Source organism: Schistocerca americana, chromosome X (genome assembly GCF_021461395.2).
Source record: "Schistocerca americana isolate TAMUIC-IGC-003095 chromosome X, iqSchAmer2.1, whole genome shotgun sequence".
In the NCBI taxonomy this organism is placed as follows: Eukaryota; Metazoa; Arthropoda; class Insecta; order Orthoptera; family Acrididae; genus Schistocerca; species Schistocerca americana.
The window spans coordinates 223,264,410-223,289,577 of NC_060130.1; the positions used below are offsets into that span (position 1 = coordinate 223,264,410).

At 44.6% G+C, this 25,168-nt stretch overlaps 1 protein-coding gene across 1 annotated transcript in view; it reads left to right on the top strand.

Annotated features, from left to right (window-relative positions):
* The first annotated feature begins 317 nt into the window (after nt 1-317).
* LOC124554829 overlaps nt 318-25,168 on the top strand; it is an 86,911-nt gene continuing 62,060 nt past the window's right edge. The window contains exon 1 of the mRNA XM_047128493.1: nt 318-517. Within this exon, the coding sequence (XP_046984449.1) occupies nt 337-517 (181 nt within the window). The 5' untranslated portion in view covers nt 318-336. The remainder of the gene's footprint in view (nt 518-25,168) is intronic.

Here is a 25,168-nt window from a genome sequence, read left to right on the forward strand (position 1 = left end):
GATATCAGAACCCTTCAGAAATCCAAATTGTGTTCTTGATAATATGTTATTTGTGGTCAGATGGTTGAGAAGCTGCCTGTACATTACTTCTTCTAAAATTTTTGAGAATGCTGGCGAAAGTGAAGTCGGTCTGTAGTTAGCTACGTTTTAATGAGAAACGCAAATCTTGGGGCATCCCGTGGCAGGCGATGGTTCGAAAGGGAAGTGGTACAGCAGCAGTGGTTAGCGCGACGGCTTAAGCAGCAGAGCGCGAGAGGCGGGTGCGGGGCGGCGGCGGCGCGAGACGGCGGCCGGCGGCTTTCACCGCGCCGGGTAGTCGGTGTCCAGCGCTCAGCCATGGAGGCCGGCGTGCTGCGCGTCGTGGTGCTCGTCGCGCTCTTCCTGCTGCTGACGGCGGACTACTCGACGCTGCTGGCGCAGCTGCTCACCGTGCTCGGATCCCCCGCCGTGCCCGCCTTCGACACCAAGCCTGCCGAAACGGCGCTTGCCGCAGAACACGAGTCCTGGGAACTTTATCGTGAGTACAGCTCGTCAGCTGTCACAATGTCAGCAAACAGAAACCGTTCTCCCGAACAATCACATTATTCCTCCGTCGTTGACGTCGGGGATCAGGTAAATATGTCGAGAAAAGCTGACTCGACCGAGACTTTTTCAAATCCTAAGGACCAAAAATCTCGCTTCATTATTAATGCATTTAATAAATTATTTTGGCGTTGGAAACTTCGCCTTTACGGCCGTCACTAAGTGGTCAACGCTATTACTGAACAGACTTTAAAGGGAAGTAATAAAATTTTTTTCTTCTTCTTTGTTGTAACCTTACGACACCGAGGGCACACGGAAACTAATTTAGCAGCTCTTCCGTACTTTTCGCATCTACGTGTGTATCGAGAATTGTTCAGCAGTCCATTATTTCTGTCCGTCATACACGAGTCAGTAGCCTAAATAAAGTATCAGAACAGTCAGCCAACAAATATTTTACTCTCATTTTAATTTTGTTAAGAGCAAAAGCCACATTCGCGTTTTATATTTAAAAAGTAAAGCGTTCCTAAAAACGCTCTCGGATTCGAACCTTTTCCGTCCTTAGCATTCAGTTGTAGTGGTTTAACTAAACTTTAAGTGAAGATGGTCCTACAAGAAATCAATTGCATTGCCACTTCACACGACGCGTAAGTTCTAGGTGTCGTTAATTTTTTCATATGTTTATTGCAGTAGTGATAACGCCTTTGTTATGCTCTTCCAACGTCAAGCAATGATACTAGCCACTGAATCGATTTAATGCTAAACAGCGAAGTGAAACAATACTGTTGTCTTTGACAGTATGTACTTTAAAGACGCTGAAGACCGGCCCGCAGCGTTTATTAATCTCACATGACTTCAAAATGTGTCTGAAATGAATTCCTATAATTCAGTTTCACTATCGACAAATGTATTACAGGTAATTATTTTCGCCTTCTAGACACCGAAATGAGAGTAAGTGACGACATACTTAACATCTACTCACCGCATTGAATGACTGAAAATTAGTCATTTGTGGAAATCGGGCCGGCCGAAGTGGCCGTGCGGTTAAAGGCGCTGCAGTCTGGAACCGCAAGACCGCTACGGTCGCAGGTTCGAATCCTGCCTCGGGCATGGATGTTTGTGATGTCCTTAGGTTAGTTAGGTTTAACTAGTTCTAAGTTCTAGGGGACTAATGACCTCAGCAGTTGAGTCCCATAGTGCTCAGAGCCATTTGAACCATTTGTGGAAATCGAGGCCATGTTGTATTTGTCCACAGTAAATACAGCCTGGAGAAAAATTTTCTTCAGATCGTCCTTCCAAACTTCGCGAATACTCAAAGACAAGACTCGAAAGTAACTAAGTAAAGTACCGAAATTATAATTTATTTCAAAATGTGACTGCCAGATGCAATCGTAACGCATTCGCTGTTTTAATTAACCGATGTTCGCTGCTTCAGTCATCTAGTGACACTTGAAATACGTCTCTTAAATAAAACTAATTAGTTAGGGGGTGTTGTACTAAATTCTCTCTCAGGTGCTTCTGAATTTCAAACTGGGAAAATATATTTGTTGATGCGTCACCAGTCTATACGAAATATTACGATAGTTTTGTAATTAAATCCAAATAACTCTCAAAAATATCAAAACTAAACAGAAACTGTTTTTGTGATGATGTAAGAATATTACTGTTTTAAGTTACAAGGTCTTTCTCTTTTTCTCTTAGTTTCACTTTACACTCAAGTTCAGGACAAAATTGTACGAAGTTATCTAAGACATGCAATATAAAGCTGCACGTAATACATGTTTATACACAGTTTATGTCTGAGACACGCAGAGTTACAGACGGTAGTGAAGTGTCAGATCGATCTCACTGCCCAGTGATTTTTTTCTCTTTTTTTGTGGCCACGATATACGAGACATGTGCAAAACAAAGTGAAGTTTCGATTTCAGTAAGAACATGGCCGCCTTATTGCTATTCCCCGGGAGTGGAATCGCCGACCTTGACGATGTTGTTGAACAGGATCAGGCAGTGGAAGGTCGGCATCGCAGGCTGTCTCAGCAGACAGAGTGGCCTGCTTGGCTTGCTGCGTATTCACTAACCAATCTTTCATCAACAGACCTACTTAACGAACGAAAAATTTGGATGGTACTAACTGCGGTATCGAAAATCGGTTTAGATTATGTTTGGTACATAGAACACAGAAGAAACTCTGAGTTTAGCGGTGTGTATAACCATATGCCATAATATAACAATTCTTGAAAAATTCATTTCTCACATTAAATTAGAATAGCACTTTCAGCATACCCATAGTCAGCTACTTAAATCATATGTGTGATTTTATTCTATCATACAATGGAGCAAGAACCTTCTGTCCACAAACTAAGTGTTCAAATGTAACAACATTTATTTCTTCCAAATAAAGTAATCTCTATAATTTCAACATCTGCGTTTCTAACACGTGTAATTGGTTTTAGTAAACGAAATAAGACAGCTGTGTTGAGAACTTTTCCATATTAAAGTGGATAAATGCGTTGTCGTTTTGGAAGCTATAAGGAAAGTATCATTACCTATATTAGCCGCGCTCGATGTAGCGCTCCAAAAATTTGGGTGATATATTTCTTGGCCACCTAAATTTTAAATTGAATATCAGCTGTTGCTTTGCGTATTTGTTTAATCCGCACAGATATTATATTTTCACGGAATACCTGCGCTCTGTAGTTTGCAACTGTTCACCATAAATTAATTATTAGCTTCCACAATAGCCATGGAATATATACTGGTAGTAGTAACATATGTAGTAGACAATTATAGAAATTTTGTTCTGGTCAAGCTTCATGAAGTAAAAATTTCGTCGGTAAACCTTTAAAGGAAATTGTGGGCACACTTCTTGCAACATTCACCACTGATATATATTAATTACACGTTGTCTGGTACCTAACCTCCACGTTCAGTGTCCCCTTAAATTTAAGTTATGAGCACAGAATCTAGGAATCATCAGAATAAAAAAATTTAAAAAAATATGGTTGTGCAATGGTTTCATTCAACTTTAAGGAAATAAAATTTTCTGTTATACAGGGTGAGGCAACTAAGTCATAACACCCCTTGTATCCCCCCAACAGTAATAGATACAAAGATGCATTTTGGAAAGTGAATTTCAGGGACAAGGGCTACTTGAATACATCACATTTCATGTTTGTGCTATTTTTATTACAGAGATATGAGGCCATCTTTGGTTTTTTTAAATGAAACCCTAAGTTAAATTTTAGCGTAAGATGATGGGCTAGAAAAGACGGTTTCAAATATGTGTATATCATAATATTTTGGCGAACAGTTTTTGAGACATAGATATGTTCCCGTTTCGTATTCGTCTTTCGAAGCGGCATTGTCCAATGCGACCTTTCCTGTTGACCACTGAGGAACTTAACAGGGAAGGTGTTGTTTTCCTGCTTCTCGATAACGCCGCAAGGTGACGCACGAGGTAGCTGGAGAGAAGGCCATAAACGTGCTACTGGGGTAATGAGACATCGCATTTCTGTCACAGTTTCTTTGAGCAGACATGTACAACAACGAAAAAAAGTTAGATATGCTTCTAGTGTATGATGAAATGCAGAAGAAATGCTATTAGAACAACAAAGCGATATGAAGAGCTTTATCCTGATCGTGAGCGTCCTACGCGCCAACTTCTTGCACGTATTTGCAAGTAACTACTTGAATCGGGATCATGGGAAGCCATACAGAGGACAAGGCAGAAAACTGCAACTGGCGAGGTACATGAAGAGGGCGTTCTAGCATTGGCGCAGAACGATCCTACTATTTCGTCGCGACGTACCGCCTCGGAATGTGATATAAGTCAAAGAAGTGTTTCATTGCAGCGGCCTAGATTTCACCCGTTTCACCTCTTATTACATCAAGCAGTCTCCGGTGTGGATTTCGAACGGCGCCTGGAATTTTTCCGGTTTGCTCTTCAGCGCGTACAAGATGATCCAACGCTTTTTCAACGGGAACTTTTAACGATGAAGCGACTTTCACTAACCACGGTAATGTGAATTTGCATAATATGCATTACTGGTCAGTAGATAACCCTCATTGGCTTCGACAGGTACAGTATCAGCAACCGCGGAGTGTTAACGTGTGGTGCGGCATCGCCGGAAATGCCATTGTGGGGCCGTACGTCATGCCGGGTACACTAAATGGCAATAACTATGCACAGTTCCTGCGAAACGTTCAGCCCATTTTGCTGGAAGAGGTACCACTAACTACGCGTCAGTGCATGTGGTTCCATCATGACGGCTATCCTGCTCACTCTTCCCGTGTGGCTACAGAGCCCGGTCTTCTGATTTGACCCCTCTTGATTTTTTTCTGTGGACAGCAATCAAACATAAAGTGTATGCTCAAATACCAACTACGTCAGACGATAGGAAGCAACGTATCATCGAAGCGTGCGCTGATATCTCACGTGACACCCTGGCAGCCGTTCACAAGTCATTCGAAAGGCGACTACAGATATGCATTTGCAGCAGAGGGGAAGCATATTGAGTGCATGCTTCAGTAAAGTTTTGTATCGTGTACAGTATGTATTTTGCATCTTTCTATTTGTTTCGTATTGTGATCAATAGTAAATATTTTCAAGTAAATAACAAATACGTACGAAATAATTGTGACCAATAAGGGCCTCCTCATTTACATTTATATTTCAGTTACTTCAAATGTATTAACATCTTTTAGTATGTTATTAAAACCAAAGATGGCCTCATATCTCTGCAATAGCAAATAGCACAAATACGAAATGTGATGTGTTCAAGTAGCCCCTGTCCCTGCAATTCACTGTCCAAACGGCATCTTTGTATCTATTACTGTTGCGGAGATACAAGGGGTGTTATAACTTAGTTGCCTCACCCTGTATGTTTGCCTTCACTATCACACAGCCGGCCATAGTGGCCGAGCGATTCTAGGCACTACAGTCTGGAACCGCGAGACCGCTATGGTCGCAGGCTCGAATCCTGCCTCGTGCATGGGTGTGTGTGGTATCCTTAGGTTAGTCAGGTTTAAGTAGTTCTAAGTTCTAGGGGACTGTGACCTCAGACGTTAAGTCCCATAGTGCTCAAAGCCATTTGAACCACTATCACACTAGTCGATCTATAAGGGATAATTCTGAGAAGTCTGTGCACGATACAAGCGAAATCCCTCGATCTAATATACACTCCTGGAAATTGAAATAAGAACACCGTGAATTCATTGTCCCAGGAAGGGGAAACTTTATTGACACATTCCTGGGGTCAGATACATCCCATGATCACACTGACAGAACCACAGGCACATAGACACAGGCAACAGAGCATGCACAATGTCGGCACTAGTACAGTGTATATCCACCTTTCGCACCAATGCAGGCTGCTATTCTCCCATGGAGACGATCGTAGAGATGCTGGATGTAGTCCTGTGGAACGGCTTGCCATGCCATTTCCACCTGGCGCCTCAGTTGGACCAGCGTTCGTGCTGGACGTGCAGACCGCGTGAGACGACGCTTCATCCAGTGCCAAATATGCTCAATGGGGGACAGATCCGGAGATCTTGCTGGCCAGGGTAGTTGACTTACACCTTCTAGAGCACGTTGGGTGGCACGGGATACATGCGGACGTGCATTGTCCTGTTGGAACAGCAAGCTCCTTGCCGGTCTAGGAATGGTAGAACGATGGGTTCGATGACGGTTTGGATGTACCGTGCACTATTCAGTATCCCCTCGACGATCACCAGTGGTGTACGGCCAGTGTAGGAGATCGCTCCCCACACCATGATGCCGGGTGTTGGCCCTGTGTGCCTCGGTCGTATGCAGTCCTGATTGTGGCGCTCACCTGCACGGCGCCAAACACGCATACGACCATCATTGGCACCAAGGCAGAAGCGACTCTCATCGCTGAAGACGACACGTCTCCATTCGTCCCTCCATTCACGCCTGTCGCGACACCACTGGAGGCGGGCTGCACGAGGTTGGGGCGTGAGCGGAAGACGGCCTAACGGTGTGCGGGACCGTAGCCCAGCTTCATGGAGACGGTTGCGAATGGTCCTCGCCGATACCCCAGGAGCAACAGCGTCCCTAATTTGCTGGGAAGTGGCGGTGCGGTCCCCTACGGCACTGCGTAGGATCCTACGGTCTTGGCGTGCATCCGTGCGTCGCTGCGGTCCGGTCCCAGGTCGACGGGCACGTGCACCTTCCGCCGACCACTGGCGACAACATCGATGTACTGTGGAGACCTCACTCCCCACGTGTTGAGCAATTCGGCGGTACGTCCACCCGGCCTCCCGCATGCCCACTATACGCCCTCGCTCAAAGTCCGTCAACTGCACATACGGTTCACGTCCACGCTGTCGCGGCATGCTACCAGTGTTAAAGACTGCGATGGAGCTCCGTATGCTACGGCAAACTGGCTGACACTGACGGCGGCGGTGCACAAATGCTGCGCAGCTAGCGCCATTCGACGGCCAACACCGCGGTTCCTGGTGTGTCCGCTGTGCCGTGCGTGTGATCATTGCTTGCACAGCCCTCTCGCAGTGTCCGGAGCAAGTATGGTGGGTCTGACACACCGGTGTCAATGTGTTCTTTTTTCCATTTCCAGGAGTGTAATTTATTTGTATTAATTTCATGTATTCTAAGGGCAAGCGCTGTAACAGCAAAAAATTTATTCACATCGGAGGATTAGCCGAGCGGTCTTAGGCGCTGCAGTCATGGACTGTGCGGCTGGTCCCGGCGGAGGTTCGAGTCCTTCCTTGGGCATGGGTGTGTGTGTTTGTCCTTAGGATAATTTAGGTTAAGTAGTGTGTAAGCTTAGGGGCTGATGACCTTAGCAGTTAAGTCCCATAAGCTTTCAGACACATTTGAACATTTTTTGATTCAGATCGGAAGTTGACGTATGTGTTGAACATGTTTAGTGCAAATGGAAATTTGCCAGTGTTTTTCCAAAGAACGCATCCATACATGAACGGCGATTATGGAAGTATTTCGTATCGATATTTGTCGTGCGAGTTCGCCCCCAGTGCTTCCTTCGAAGTCATATATGTGCACCACTTTATACTGTACCGCAGTCTAGGAAGAGGACTGTCATTAGTCTAGTCCTTTAGTACGCCTCCAAATTACTGTAACACAGTGTACTGAAAGGGGGAAGCTCCACTCTTTGTTAGCAACAGTTACGGTCATATTTATCAAAAGACTTTTCGTTCTGAGTTTGAGATGCTGAACTTCTTAACCTATTTAGTGTTCCGTAACGTGTAGATGAGGATGTAATTTACCAATGCTAACTAACAGTGGCAAGAATGCATGAATCTACTGTAGTTCCGTTGAGAAAGATTTGTTGAGGCCGACCTCTCCAGCCCTGCTGCATGTTACGTGAATTGCGTAAATACTCTGATAAACCAAAACATTACGACCACTGCCCACTGCCAGGTTGTATGCTCCCGATGACGCTGGGGGGACGTGACGCGGTAAGAGAAGTATATGAGCGGAGCAGAGACGAATGGGGAATCATTCTAGAGACGGCAAGTTGCAGAAATTCGGAAATCCACGGGCTTAAGCGACTTTGACAAAAGCCAGATTGTTGTGGCCCTGCGCCTGGGAGAGAGTATCTCGGAAAAGGCGAAGATTGCTGTCTGTCCACGTGCTACTGTCGTGAGCATCTACGGAAAGTGGTTGAAGACTGCTGAAACCAGGAGTAGGCGACAAGAAGTTGAACCTCCATACCTCATCACAGAACATAGGGACCGCAGGCTTGCCCCCTCTCTAATGCAGGATAGACGCTGATCTGTGGCAGATTCTACGACACTGTACAGTGAAGGCGCGGGCACAAGCGTTTTGGAACACACCGTTCAGAGCACAGTGTTGAACATGGTGTTCGGCAGCAGAGGATCCCTACGTGTGTTCCCATATTGACCCAACAACAACGTCAGTTGTGATTACAGTGGGTAGGAGATCATCGAGACTGGACTGCGGATCAATCAAATCATGTAAATGGTCAGATGAAATCAGTTCATTGTTAAACCAGGCCGATGGTCGTGTCCACATACTCTGTCATCCAGACAAACGGCTGCTCGAAACATTCAGCGCGTCACGGACGAAGGCCGGTGGGAACAGTTTTATGTTATCAGGGACATTCAACTGGACTTCCATATGATCTTCGGTAGTAGTGGAAGGCATCATGACTGCACTGGACTACGTGAACCTATCAGGTACCGCCTGTATCCCCCTATGCTTGATGTCTTCCCCAACAGTGATGGCATTTTCGTGCACGATAACTGTCCGTCTCACAAGACCAGAATCGTGCGGCAATAGTTTGAGGAGCTTGATAGTGAACTGACTTTGATGTCTTGGGCATCAAATTCACCTTATCTGAATCCGATGAAACCCAGATGGGACGCTATTGGGGCGCCTGCTCGGCGCTCACAAACCAACCGCCCGTGAATTACAGGAGGTCTGTGACCTGTGCGTAGGCATCTGGTGCCAAAAACCTCTGGAAACCTATCGAGTACTTGACGAATGCATGACACGCAGTATCACTGCTGAATTGCGTTACAGATGTGAACGAACACACTTTTAAGTAGGTGTTCATAATGTTTTGGCTCGTCAGTGTATATTGTTTGGACAACTCTAAAGGGTAGCAGGTATAGTTTCAGTTGGAGTGTAGTCCTGTCTTACTGTTACTACGTATGAGTTTGGAAACGAAAAGTATTGCTTGAAACCCATGTACCTTAATTCTCATAGAAAATACCGAAGGAGCCAAAAACCTTAACTTCATTCAGTAGATTGGACATTAGCCACTTCTTAATTCCACACTTCTGCAACAGCTGCAGTCCACAATATGGCCTTGACTTTCACAAGAATCCCTTTAAGTGCGAGGTCACAAATTCAGTCTTTAGTATAGCTCATTTGAAAGTTTTGTGTTAACAGTTTTGAGAAGAAAAATATTAGCTGCCGATGGGATTCAGGAGTGCGACAGAAACTGAGTGTAAGGGAGGTGCAGAGATCAACCTTTTATGGGATGGATGTATTACACTTAGCAAAATTGACATTGTCGAGATTCAACAAATGTTCAAAAGAAACCACTAATTTGCGCCATGAACACCGAATGAAAAGCGATGCGCCACAATGACCACGAAGGTTCGCTCCACCAAGATCGAAGACGAACTGCTTACGAGTTACAAACCATGCAGGACGTTCAGCGAGGTATTCATTCTTAAAGAATACATTCAGAGTGATGACTGGGTGTTGTGTGATGTCCTTAGGTTAGTTAGGTTTAAGTAGTTCTAAGTTCTAGGGGACTGATGACCATAGCTGTTAAGTCCCATAGTGCTCAGAGCCAATACATTCAGAATCATATTGATGTCGCGGTGTGATGAAAACTGATGGGATGTGGTGGCTTGCAACCTTATGTGAAACAATCTGTCGCAGAGTTTGTCGTGAAACACCGTATATCCATCATTTTAGCGATGGTTGCAGGACTCGGCTGTTCGATAGAGGATCTCAAATTGAACACCTTTGAGCCGTTAATTTTCAACCTTATTTTATTGGGCAACCAGTTTCAGCGTTTTACTACTCCATCTTCAGTCCTCTGACAGACATGTGAGAATAATCTACCTCGCTTGTGATCAAAGCAGGGGCCAGCAATACTGGTATTATTAGATACTTGTTGCAGTGACCACTTCAACCTTCACCTGATATTCCTGACGAAATGTCAACTTCGGCTACTTTTGTTGCTGATATAATGCAATGTTTGCCTTGTTTATCGTTGCTATTTCTCTGTTTTGTGTTAACACCAGGGGCCAGCAATACTGGTATTATTAGATATTTGTTGCAGTGACCACTTCAGCCACCAACTGCCATGGGCAGGTGATGGTTGAAGTGGTCACTGCAACAAATATCAACTAATACCAGTATTGCTGGCCCCTGTTTTGATCACAAGCTAGGTAGATTATTCCTAAACATCGGTCAGGGGCCTGAAGATGGCGTAGTAAAACGCTAAAAGTGGTTTCCCAATAAAATAAGGTTGAAAATTGACGGCTGAAGGGCGTTTAATTTGACATCCTCTATCGTGAAACTGGCTATCCTTTAAGGCGTTGCTGCAGATAGTGTCATAATATGTTTTATAGACACAGAGGAAAGAAAAATCCAAATGCCGAATTTGTTCAGTGATTGCAATATCACAAACTTTTCGTGAGGGATAGTTTGACTAAAGGTGTATGATTTTTATACGAAGACCAGAAATCAAGCACAAATATGTTATTTTGATCACCTATTGGCAGAGGCATACCGTAGTTGCCCACTTTCCCTTGCTGTGACGTAAATATTCCCTACTGCCCTTGCAGGATCACCACACGAGAAAGAATCGTAGTAGGCACAGTATCTCCAGCTTTTCGCAGCATCATAAATAACTTTCCAGCCATTTTACCATCCTGATTGAAAGTCGGAATAATTGTATATGGATGCGTTAAAGCACTGATGTTAGTTGATCTTGATACAACACTCTTAGTATCTCTAATTTCAAAGGTTCTGTTCATATCCATTTCATCTTCAAATTCCGATTGGTCGGAGTTGATAACAAATTCCTTGCTGAACTATGGCGTAAGTTTGTTTATTTCATCTACAAATTTTCGGGCCTAGTCCGCAGTTTGCTGCGCGTTGTTCAGTTGACGTTTTGTTTGAAATTTCGTTATGTGACCTCTTCCAGTTCTGTAGCACTGTTTGAAGTTGTGCAACCATCCACTGCTTCCCTTCAAATCTCTGTAATTTATGTCGCGTGGATTGTAATGTGCATAACGTAGTAGGTGATACACATCCTGTAAATTATACCGAGCATCCTTGAAATGCAAAAACACCACTTTCTGCAACAAGTGCTCCTTGCCCCCTTCGAATATCCTTAGTTTTCCTTGTGCACTACACGGTTGTATTGCTGAGGACTTAACTGAAATCTGTTCGTAATTGCGTTTTTACTATGCTCCGGATGATTTTCCACGTACGTAATTCTGTTTAGTACCCGCTGCTAGGACAGCAATTGTGCTTTACTGCGTTTCACCGGTGACGGAGGATGATGAGCTGCATGTTTCAGTATCAGTTTCACTTGTTAAGCACGTATCGCCATCATTGTACTCCTCATGTACATTGTCCGCACAGTCGAGCGTATACTACACTGCACATTCCACTGACTCATCTTGCGGAAACGTTAATATTTCATTTGCCTGTTCTTTTTCACTTTACGAAATTCCTTGGCTTCCTTTCTGACGAAATGTTGACTTCGGCAACTCTTGTTGCAAATATAATGCAATGTTTGCTTTGTTTGTCGTGGCTCTTTCTCTCTTTTGTGTTAACACCAATCACTAGCACTGTAGCACTGGTGTGAGTTACTCGTACTCGTCGACCAAGCAGTTCAACTACGCTCCGTCACCTCATACTGCGCTGACCACTGGATACGTCCAGTCCCGACACCTGTTGCCATTAGCATCCAATATTGTAGTTGTATGGTAGACAATATGTGGCCGTTGAATGCTGTAAACATCACTGCCCTTTTGTGACCTAGCACTGAAGGGGTTCCTTGTCAGTGCATCGATCAGCAACTAAATGCAACATAACCTCCTCTTCTTTGAGACCTAATCCCACCAAATGGAACGTACTCTATTATCGAGATGCGACTTCATCGAATCCACTGGTATCGCGGCATATAGTTTTCCTACCTATTCACAGAGAAAGTACACGATCTCAAGAGCTTGGCTGAGATTCCCTTAATACCATCTGACTGTCTGACTGCCAGCCGTGGTGGCCGTGCGGTTCTAGGCGCTACAGTCCGGAACCGCGGGACTGCTACGGTCGCAGGTTCGAATCCTGCCTCGGGCATGGATGTCTGTGGTGTCCTTAGGTTAGTTAGGTGTAAGTAGTTCTAAGTTCTAGGGGACTGATGACCTAAGATGTTAAGTCCCATAGTGCTCAGAGCCATTTTTGACTGTCTGACTGGAAACCTGTTTACTTCCCCTCTCTTGTTACATTTATTTTTTACCGTATGTACGGCCTTCCACTTAGTATTCAACTGCCGCCTCTACGTCCTAAATAAGCAATTACGCTGAGAGCATCACTGGCCTATATTCAGGGTTGTAGAGCAGCCTCTAGAATTGTCTGTCACCGACAACCGCCTTGTTCTTTTATTTTGTGCTATTTGTAAGTTAGTAATATTACTAAGACTTCTGTTTCGGCTCCACCCCGATGAAGCACAAACTTTTTAACTGTATGGAGATACAGGTCACAGATGCTTCTAAAGTTTATGCGCGTTATGAATGATATTTATGAAATAGTAGAGGGTTCGTTGGTGCAGCGTCTTAGCTGTCCTCAGGACCTTTGAGTCAAGGGTATTTAACTGATTTCCTGCCTTACACTGGGTATTTCAACGCTTCATATGCGTCATGAAACGTGTGTCCTCACGAATACACTTTTCATGGGACGAAATGCTGTCAGCGGCTTTGCTGCCGCACGCCCCCAGAGTTAAGTTATTTAGCATTAGTCATATACATCTACATCTGCACTCCGCAAGCCACCTTGCGGCGTTTGGAGGATGGTCCTTCGTGCACCAGTGTCACTTCCCCATTCCCGGTTCGTCACGAAGTGTTTGCGGTAAGAACAATTGCTGGTACGCATCTGTGTGGGCTCAGATCTCTCTAATTATATCTTCGTGGCCTTTTCCAATATATATGTTGGAGGTAACAAAATACTGACCGACTCTCTTGTATACGTACGCTCTCGGAACTCTAACAGCAGACCATACCATGATGCAGAGCTCGTCTGTTGCAGCGACTGACAACGGTGTTGGCTGAACATCTCCGTGCCGATTTCGTGCTTACTAACTGAACCTGTAACGAAACGTTTCGCTGTTCTTTGGATCTTCTGTATCTCCTCTATCGCTCCAACCTGGTACGGATCCCAGATTTGCGAACAATATTCAAGTATTGGTCGAACGAATGTTTTGAAAGCTACCTCTATTGTTGATGGACTACATTTCTTGAGGATCCTTCCATTGAATATGTCTGGCATCTGCCTTACCCGTGATTAATTTTATGTGATCGTTCGACGATCCGTACAAATATTCCTAGAAAAAGAATGGAAATGAGCGTATGGCATCGTTGGCCGGGAGGCCCCTATTCGGAGTAGTTCGGCCGCCAAGTGCAAGTCTTATTTCATTCGACGCCACATTGTGCGACTTGCGCGTCGGGGATGGGGATACAATGATGATGAGGACAACGTAACACCCAGTCCACGAGCGGAGGAAATCTCCAACCCTGGCGGGAATCGAACCCGGGCCCGCTTGCATGGGAGGCGAGCACGTTACCACCCAGCTAAGCAGGCGCACGTATTCCTAGATATTCCGTGGAAGACACTGCTCCCAGTTTCTGTTCCGTAATGTGTTAATCATACAGTAGAGATCCTTTCTGTCTGTGAATTCGCATTACGTTACATTTCTTTATGTTGAGCGTCAAGTGTTAGTCAGTGCACCAAGTGTCGATCCTCTGCAGGTCTCCTCAACTTCACTATAATATTCTAGCATTGCGACTGCTCTGTACACAGCGTCATCCGTGAAAAGTGCAAGCAAAGTGCAAGGAAGACACACAAACCCATGAAGAAAATCGAACTACTTGAGATCAGAAAAGCAAAACAGGAATCCAACAGCATCAGAAGCACACCTACAATACCATGTCCGTGTGGAAAGGCTTTGTAAGAAAGATGATCCATCAACACAAGGGTTTTTAAACGTAATGAGCATTCCTCGAAGGATACACGAAGATATCTAGCGTGCATGCGTACGTACTATCAACGACCACAAGCATAATGTAATGAAGCTACAGTCAAATGCTTGCTAGAAGAGGAACTGTCACGCACATTTATTCAGACAAGGAATTGAGTTTCACAGGTAGCAGTTCCATCATGAAAAAGGAAAGTCTGAAAATAAAATAAATAAGAGTAGATATTACCCTCCCTAATTAGGGCGAACTTAGGTCGCAGGTCATAATAAATCGGAAACGACGCAAGCATTGGCAGTGAAAAATCCCATGGAGAATGCAACTGTGGGTACCTGTACACTAAGGTAGCGTTCTCGATACCAGTAAGCCACTATTAATAATGGGTTAACCTTAGACGTAATCCACTTGTGCTGCCAAAAGCACAAGGAAACAGTGAAACTCCTATTGGCCGAAAATACCGACAACAATGCCAACAATGAATATTAAACCTGCGTTTCCTGCATGTAAAGTGTCCCCCCTCCCTCCCCCAAAAGAAAACAACAAACTTGATGGACAGATTCCTTATGTCGTGTCTAGACAAGACAGCCCAGACACAATGAGAGGAAGCCGAAAGGCACGCGCTACGCTCACGCAGATGGGCGTGAGGTCTGAAACAGGATACGTAATGAATGCTATAAAGAAAAGTACGTAGCTTCTGGAATACTCAACTTTAATCCATCCTTTTGGTACATCTGGAGATTGTGGCGATACAAGTGAGACTCTTTAGATACATGCAATGTTACTAATGGCGCCTTGCTAGGTCGTAGCCATTGACTTAGCTGAAGGCTATTCTAACTATCTGCTCGGCAAAGGAGCGAGGCTTCGTCAGTGTAGTCGCTAGCTACGTCCTCCGTACAACTGGGGCGAGTGCTAGTCCGTATCTCGAGACCTGCCTTGTGGTGGCGCTCGGTCTGCGATCACACAGTGGCGACACGCGGGTCCGACATGTACTAATGGACAGCGGCCGATTTAAAACTACCACCTAGCAAGTGTGGTGTCTGGCGGTGACACCACACCTTATGCAGAAATAAGTAAAAAATATTTAATAAACGTGGGCTCTAAAATGTATACCTTAAGAGCTGTGAGCACTTGTTCATCTTCGCTCGTGTGAAACACATTTCTTCTACCGAGCAAGTGCTCGTATCTTTTTAGATATGCGCTTTAGAGCCCTTAGCCCTTGTTTACTAAACATTATTTTCTTGTTTTGGTGGAAGGATCCTGTCCCTAAAGTATTTTTTTTTCCATTACGGTCGCAGGAAGGCAATGGCAAACCACCTCCCCTAGGACCTTGCCTAGTACAGCGGTGAGGGTCTTCCTCATCGTCCCCTACGCTCCTCAGAGTATGGGACCCCATCATCATCATCATGTATGTGCTTAGTCGTCTCCACTGATAGTCTGTGGCTTAAATATATTCGTTTGTAAATCATTTATTGAATGTAGTCATTAAGAAGTCGAGTACACATATACCATTGTTCTTCTAAATACGGTTACTTGAAACTATCATAAACTGTGCACTAGTATACAGCGTCTTTCTTTAACATTTGACCATATTAGGTGTCAATGTTTCACCTTTTTTTTTTTTTTTTTTTTTTTTTGTGGTATGAGGGTGGAGATGAATACGGAAAATACACTCCTGGAAATGGAAAAAAGAACACATTGACACCGGTGTGTCAGACCCACCATACTTGCTCCGGACACTGCGAGAGGGCTGTACCAGCAATGATCACACGCACGGCACAGCGGACACACCAGGAACCGCGGTGTTGGCCGTCGAATGGCGCTAGCTGCGCAGCATTTGTGCACCGCCGCCGTCAGTGTCAGCCAGTTTGCCGTGGCATACGGAGCTCCATCGCAGTCTTTAACACTGGTAGCATGCCGCGACAGCGTGGACGTGAACCGTATGTGCAGTTGACGGACTTTGAGCGAGGGCGTATAGTGGGCATGCGGGAGGCCGGGTGGACGTACCGCCGAATTGCTCAACACGTGGGGCGTGAGGTCTCCACAGTACATCGGTGTTGTCGCCAGTGGTCGGCGGAAGGTGCACGTGCCCGTCGACCTGGGACCGGACCGCAGCGACGCACGGATGCACGCCAAGACCGTAGGATCCTACGCAGTGCCGTAGGGGACCGCACCGCCACTTCCCAGCAAATTAGCGACACTGTTGCTCCTGGGGTATCGGCGAGGACCATTCGCAACCGTCTCCATGAAGCTGGGCTACGGTCCCGCACACCGTTAGGCCATCTTCCGCTCACGCCCCAACATCGTGCAGCCCGCCTCCAGTGGTGTCGCGACAGGCGTGAATGGAGGGACGAATGGAGACGTGTCGTCTTCAGCGATGAGAGTCGCTTCTGCCTTGGTGCCAATGATGGTCGCATGCGTGTTTGGCGCCGTGCAGGTGAGCGCCACAATCAGGACTGCATACGACCGAGGCACACAGGGCCAACACCCGGCATCATGGTGTGGGGAGCGATCTCCTACACTGGCCGTACACCACTGGTGATCGTCGAGGGGACACTGAATAGTGCACGGTACATCCAAACCGTCATCGAACCCATCGTTCTACCATTCCTAGACCGGCAAGGGAACTTGCTGTTCCAACAGGACAATGCACGTCCGCATGTATCCCGTGCCACCCAACGTGCTCTAGAAGGTGTAAGTCAACTACCCTGGCCAGCAAGATCTCCGGATCTGTCCCCCATTGAGCATGTTTGGGACTGGATGAAGCGTCGTCTCACGCGGTCTGCACGTCCAGCACGAACGCTGGTCCAACTGAGGCGCCAGGTGGAAATGGCATGGCAAGCCGTTCCACAGGACTACATCCAGCATCTCTACGATCGTCTCCATGGGAGAATAGCAGCCTGCATTGGTGCGAAAGGTGGATATACACTGTACTAGTGCCGACATTGTGCATGCTCTGTTGCCTGTGTCTATGTGCCTGTGGTTCTGTCAGTGTGATCATGTGATGTATCTGACCCCAGGAATGTGTCAATAAAGTTTCCCCTTCCTGGGACAATGAATTCACGGTGTTCTTATTTCAATTTCCAGGAGTGTAGTATATGGTGGTATGATGAAGATAAGTTTTGCAATACACAATTTCCAGTTTCAGAATTCCTGAGTTACAACTACAAGTATTAAAACATCAAATCCAATATGGTAGTCAAGTTAGAATCGAATCATTGCTACAAACGATCCGCGTAGAAAGCTTACTAACGTCGTGTATTAATCAACGAAAAACCCTCGCCGCAGCACACGTAAAGTAGAAGCGTAAGTTAATAAATCGTTGAATGGTAAAGTTTACAATGGCTTACTAGCAAAGAAGCAATGTATTTGTGAGGTCAATAGCAAGAAAAGATTAGATTCCGAAGGAAGCTGCGTTTATAAAGAGGGATGGATGGGTATAAAATATTTGAGGAGTGGACGAAGGTAAATTTAATGTCTGCAGATCCGATGGCAATGTAAATGTGTGGAGCAGCGTCAACAAATACCTGCAAAAGAAAACCATTCAGCCCACAATAACGAACGGTGAGGAAAATATAATGGAGACGTGCTCTTCAGCTTACGTTGGTGACGATGCTGTGACTAATAATAGTTACAAAAGGATTTTCATAGGAAGTGCTGAAATTCTCAGTGACATGTAAATATACGTATTACAATGAATTACGTCCGAAACAGAAGGAGGATATAACCCCTTTTGTGGCTACTATATAATTACCCTGACATTGCTGAAATAACTTCAAAATATTCGGATCTATACTTACTTGAGAATTCATGGAAAACTCTGAACAGAAGCATTGGCCAGTTTGCTCATGAGCGCATATGAAGAAGTTAAGAAACATTGTTGTGGATTGGCAAGACCGCCAACCCACTATGAGGAAGCCGAAAGGCACGCGTTTAAACTCACGCAGGCTGGCGTGAGGTCTGGAACAGGACAAGGAATTGAGACTAGCAAAAAACGTACGTATCTTCTGGAATACGTAACTTTAATCCATAATTGGTGAACATCGCTCTTGACGGTACAGGTTTTACAGCATCAATAGTAACTGGTAATGGCGCCTTGCTAGGTCGTAGCAAATGACGTAGCTGAAGGCTATGCTAACTATCGTCTCGGCAAATGAGAGCGTAATTTGTCAGCGAACCATCGCTAGCAAAGTCGGCTGTACAACTAGGGCGAGTGCTAGGAAGACTCTCTAGACCTGCCGTGTGGCGGCGCTCGGTCTGCAATCACTGATAGTGGCGACACGCGGGTCCGACGTATACTAACGGACCGCGGCCGATTTAAAGGCTACCACCTAGCAAGTGTGGTGCCTGGCTGTGACACCACAGTTTGCACTTCTGTCACGTCAATGTATAAGAAAAGTTACAGAAAAGTGTAGAATGTTTAAAAATAGTCATAACAAGAGTATGGTCAGACTTGCCACGTCTAAATCTGCCGTAATTTTTTTGTCACTGGGAGAATGCCACTAAAATACACAATCCAAACTTCAGCTACTAATACGCACTGCAAGTTAGCTAAGAAAAATCGCGAGAACTGAGGCCTGTGATCAAGAGATGGATATCCCCGGATGTCGCTAGCTGATGTTACGGCGCGTAGTTGGAAAAAAGCGGCCTGCCTGGAAGTGCCCTTTCAAAAGGAATCTTGGTTTAAGGCTTTGTTAAAAACTAAAGCTGAAATTCAATTTCTTCGTCTTACTTTCTGGTAACTGTTAATTTACTTTTTGGTAAATATTTGGAATCATTTCCTATAACCAAATTTTTAAATTCCAATACATTTCATTTGCGATCAATTTCGCTGTCTAGGTGATAGAAACAGTGAGTATTTCTTTCTGTGCACCATGGAGATCTATTAGATATGCCAGCTGAAGCCATCAACAGAAAACGAGTGAAGATTTTCATGTACTAAATGGTGGCTAAACTTTCAGACGGACGTTTAAATAGTGCACACTTGCGCATAGAAAGAACTGAAGCATTCAATGTTACAGACTGCAAGTCCACTAGCGGCGAAGAACTAAATATAGTTATACGCCTGAAGAATTAGTCAGTGATATTGCCACTTATAATGAATTATTATCTCCAGAAGGGAAATCTGAAACAAAAATTACCGCGTTCGACAAAGATAAAGCGGTGGTGTAATGGATGAACTACGGTGGTTGCTACAGATGCAAAGAGCACTATTGCTGATTTTAATTAATCTTGCGGGTTCACAGCAGACAAGCCTAAATTTGAGAATGAAATGCAGACTACAACAACTTTCACATTAAAAGGTGGAAAAACACGCAAAGATGACTGCAGGGTACATGTCTGCACCTACCCATTCACACACAATAATATCCATGATCGATATGGATGGTTCATTGTTATCTGTGTTCAAGAATCGACCGGAAACTTTGCGATTCGTGTGAAAAGAGCGTTTTTTTGTAGCACTCACATCAAAGTTTGGGATAATGGAGAATGAAAATTTTACATTTTGTAATCGTCACAATTTCTTCCATTTCATGTACTTCAGCTGGCTGAGAGAGACTTTTTTTATCAGTGGGGTGCATTTAGCAAAATATTAGCAGGGTAAATTATTATGGACAGATCACTACACTTTTAGTCTTCCAACATGAAAAAATTCTGAAGCTGCAATCACAAGCACATGTATTAACTCCCCTTCCCGCTTTCAAAATGTGATTAAATATGCAGAGCAGTCTTCAAAATACGCTGACATTAGACAGAACTGATTTCAAATCGTGGCCCCGTTTCCTTTAAAAACGTTGAAGTCTGTCTGATACTGAGAGGACTGTAAATTATCATAATTAATTAATTAGCACAAGAAAATGTATGTTTGGTGCACTGTATCGGTACCTCACATTCTCGCAGCAGAAGAAATAAAATTAATGCAGACGTGTTGAAAATTTCGTGATTATAGGCTCGTTTCCCATAACAATGCCGTAAGGAAGTTATAGATAAAATAGTTGTATTTCTGTAGGCATAGTTAGTTATCGTTCGATCGCTTTCAACTGCGAATCAGCACTATCATCGCTTTGCCGAGGCCACCGCGTAGTCCCTGGGTGACGTTGCCGTAGCGCAGCAATAAGTTCGGGGGCTGTACACCATGCAATTTCAAGAGCGAAGACCAAGCGAAAAATGCCATATTTCATAATTATTTTGACTGACGTCCAGTTCGTAGCAGCACATAAAATTTTGCTTACAGACTTTTTTCGAAGCTGAGCAACGGCGATGAAAGAAATCAACACATTTTTCGACATGAGACTGATCACACCCTTGTTAAAAGGAGAAGATGTCAGCCAACCGGCGGATAAACTTTTTATTTTTATAAGGTGGTATTTACTTGACCGGAGGAAGATGTCCAAGTATTGAAGTGGAATCGATTTCAGTTCTCTTTCAAGGGATTTTTATATTTATTGAGGTAATTTTGGTAGTGATAATTGTGGTGTGCCGAAACAGGAATTTGTTTTCTTGGAGCATTCGAATTCATTAATAGTCTTTTCTGTATACGTAGCGTCACGCTCTTTCAGGTTTTCTCGGCGTGACTGGTTAATGCTGTACTTTCGGGTGTACGGCCTAGTTTTTGATTGCATTTAATCGCAATAATTCGATGACCGACCCTTTCGTTCTCTTAAGCTGCTGGGAGTTATTGTTATCACTGCCTGGACAGAGTGTAATACGTAACAACATAACAACGTAGCACATGAAAAAGACTGGGTCGCTGGCGAAATATTGCGAATGAAATGTAAAATGGAATCGACAACTCTGCCCTAAACACGAAACACGCCATTTATTTTCTGTCTTTTAGTGGCTTACAGCTGCTATGCTAACCTGACAGGCGATTTGTCTTCTATCTGGTCGGTGTATAGGGCACTGGCTGACCTTCAGTGCCGCTAAAAGCTGAGCCTCGAGGCTTCATTCGAAGCGGTGGAATGCGCAGCAGCTGCTGGATTAGGGCGCGCCGAGCTCCAAGGCAGGCTTTCGCTCGTGACGCAACGCTTTCGTTTTCCGCCGCCATTGTGCTGTCGCAGGCAGCCACGCCGTCACCTTGAGACACTTCAGACGAGGCGGTAGCTCTGGCTGTAGGTTGCGAGCCGTTTCCTCCAGTGCTTGTCGAGAACTCGTTTTCCAAACTCCCTCCGATTATAAGAGGAAAGCGGCAGTTTGTTTGACCACTACTCATCACGCATAGTCGAATTGCTGTTACACACCATTTGCTTAAACCACATATGTATTAGTTTAGCTGGCTTATGTGCAAAGTACAACAGAGTTTCGAGCGATCCATGATGCTGCGACCACAAGCTACACCCTCACCAGACTGAATATTAGTGACCCCATTAAAAGTGCACACTGGAGCACTGCAATAGTGACGTAGTAATGTCACTATCCACAGCTGACGCAAGTCGTGGCAGTCGATTGTATGGGATCAGCGCAACAAAATTGGCCAGTATGGAGACGTGGCAAAACGACAGGAAGGAGCCATCGCGTTCCGATGTGCTCACAACCACACCGACGATGCTCAATAATACGTGGTATACCGCCAGAAGCCATGTAACACGAAGCAAAAACTGTGCTCATAAGATAGATTCCAACCGACAGGGTCCAGAGACTGTGTCACACCTTGTGAGTGACAATCGGTTTCAAAACCCGTAGGAACTGATGCTGTTTCTGAAAACTGGTCCTTCTCAACGAATTTTCTAGGGAACGTAACGAAGAAAACTGCATGCACTGGACAATAGCAGTCGAGTACCTCGCGAAAGGTGATGTCTCAAAATGGCTCTTAAACCTGTACGTCTTCAGTGGGCCAAACAAGTCATAAACTAGACAGTATCTGACTGGACACATGGAGAACAGTCCGACGATTAGCGCTTTTCCTATTTTTCAATTAAGCAGGGCGCCAAGTGCACGGACGACCCAGTGAGGCCTTTAACTTACAGTCTGTGGAAGGCTTACTTCTGATCGAAGGTGGTTATGTGATGTTTTCGGGGTGTTTTACGTAGCACGACGTGGGCAACAGTCTTTCATCTTATCGTGAACGTCCATCAGGTTGCTTATTTCGATACCCTCGAGGGGCCAAGTGTTGCCCTCCCTTCTACATTTGGCCGGCCGGAGTGGCCGTACGGTTCTAGGCGCTACAGTCTGGACCCCAGAGACCGCTACGGTCGCAGGTTCGAATCCTGCCCCGGGCATGGATCTGTGTGATGTCCTTAGGTTAGTTAGGTTTAATTAGTTCTAAGTTCTAGGTGACTGATGACCTCAGAAGTTAAATCGCATACTGCTCAGAGACATTTGAACCTTCTACATTTTCATGAAGAGTTACTGTGGACACTCGGATCCTCTAAGTTAACAGCCGTGTTGAAAGGTCTCAACGCATACGTTCCCGTACGTACTTAAGGCATTCCGTCCTACCTCGACTGACTCATTAAATCGTCCAGTTTTAATACCATAGAAAATTTCTAGGACTATCTGGATCATCGGGTGAAACTTAGCAGTTAACGTCCCAGTAATCTGGTAATTCTATGGAACCCAACCATCAGTGTATAGGTTCAAGTACATATTACATGTGTTAAGGCTGTAGTGGGGGGCCGGGGGTGTGGGAAGGGGCGTGTTACACTGTATTAGTGTCATATCTTCTAGGTGTGACTACATTTTTTGTCATTTGTGCTTATTTGCTGGTGGTTATCCCGGCCGCAAACGCTATTCGTGTGCTATGAACGCTGTGATAAGTACCTATCACGATAGCATATTCGACTGTGAGCCTTCCCTAAATACTCCAAGAACGACAGCCTCTCTCCTTCTCCTAGGTCATGGGTCAGGATAGGGGGTTATTAAACTAATAAATTGATTTAGACATTATGGAGAATTGTCGAGTTTAGTTACCTGAACATTACAGTGCAGACAGACTTAATAAGACTATAACACTCCTAGCGAACCTCACCTAAGCGTATGGAGATCCCCAGCGTTGAAGCCCAAGACTGCACCAACCATTTCGCTGGTCTCTTGATGGTTTATCTACACCCCAGATCTATTTAGGATGACCCTATAGTTTTCAACACTGGCGTATGTTTACAAAATTGCACACTAGCTAGTCACAAAACCAGATCGTGGAACTCCAGTCACCTTCATAAGTACCACGGTTACTCATCAACAATGACAATTCAGTAAAGTTACTCACATCATTCAGTTAGTTATCTGTGAGCCTCACCATGATATCTCGCAAGGAAATGCTTCCACTGATACTCACTTATGAACAGTTTCAAACACGTTTAGCATGCGTGGAGACGCGCACCTCTCTCGTTAAATGTCAAGCAGTGCATAGAATGCCCCCATGAATGCTCATACCGAGTACTGGCACACGGCATCCGCCCTATCTGTCACTGTAGGCGTACTTTAACATGTCAAACATTTCCTGATGATACCTGTACACGATACTGTGCCAGCTCAGTCGTAGCACAGATTAAAAGAATCTTACAAGAAGTCGTTCCACACTGAAGTGAATGAAGTAAAATAAGGCAGGAGTAACATCTGAATACGCTTGTCACAGAATGCACTTTGTAATGTTAGCGCATAAGGAGGCGGGACCGGAACAGTGGCTATTTGTATCATTGTTCTCAGAAGATTTAAATGTTCATTTTTCCAGCATGCTATTCGAGAGTGGAACGGAACAAATGTAGCTTAAAGGTGGTTCGATGAACCCTCTGCCAGGCGGTTAATAGTGAATTGCAGAGTAATCATGTACATGTAGACATTTGATTAACCACCAATTATTTTTATCATTTTCTTTGGCCCTTTGGCCCGCTTCAATGTGGGGCCGGTCCTGTTACTATGGATTTGGCGGTGTTAGTTGCAGAGGGTGGCCGGATGCCCTTTCTGTCGCCTCTCCAAACCTCCTGGACGGAATTAGTGTACCCCAGCTGTCTGTGTCTAGCGTAAGCCATGAAATAGTGCGAGCGTGTTCAAATGTCTGCGAGTCGTGTAACTGAGGTGGAACGTGGGGACCAGCCCGGTATTCACCAAGAGGGATGTGGAAAACCACCTAAAAAGCACATCCAGGCTCGCCAGCAGACCGGCCCTCGTCATTAGTCCGCCTGGCGGATTCGATCTGGGGCCAGCGCACCTACCCGAGTCCAGGAAGCAGTGCATGAGCGCTCTAGGTTACCCTGGCGGGTAACCGCCAATTTTTTTATATTTAAACTAAAATCTTCATCGACTACTCACGTTTCTCTTGCTTTCTACATTACAGTATTTTTGATATAGGATTCTTCGTCACTTTATTCGTCCTCTGATGAAACCTTCAAAAGAATATTCAAATAAATTCCTTTGTCAAAGTTCCACATAATTCATATTTTCTTATGATGTAGATAACAAATAAATATAATGCTGGTGCACTAGAAAATGTACTAATGATATCAAATCTAGGTAATACAAAACTGAATTTTGAAAAAATTGTCATAAAAAGTGTATACCATTCTAAATTATTACAATGATACACCAAATACCTATAGTGATTTCAAATGAGAAAAGAATTTAAATCATTTCCTACATCTTGAAGAAAATTAAAATAAATAACTACTCCTACAAGGCAGAGTTACGGTTTCCTTGGCGCATTAACCGTTCATTCAGAATCTTCTCGGGTTTACAGCCAGTTGATGATCAAAAGAGTACGTGATGTTTCGCGGACAACCACTCGCTACATGGCATTCCGAGGAATAACTACAATGAATATGGGATTACAATGTGACATTAGATGAAAAGCGATGATAAGCAATGGAATTTCAGTGCGAAGTTATTTTTAATGTTCCCTCTAAGGTTTCCTCGAAAAATATTGTGTTTTTTTCCTTTGTTATATCCCATGATTCTTCAGATTTGATTACAGGATGCC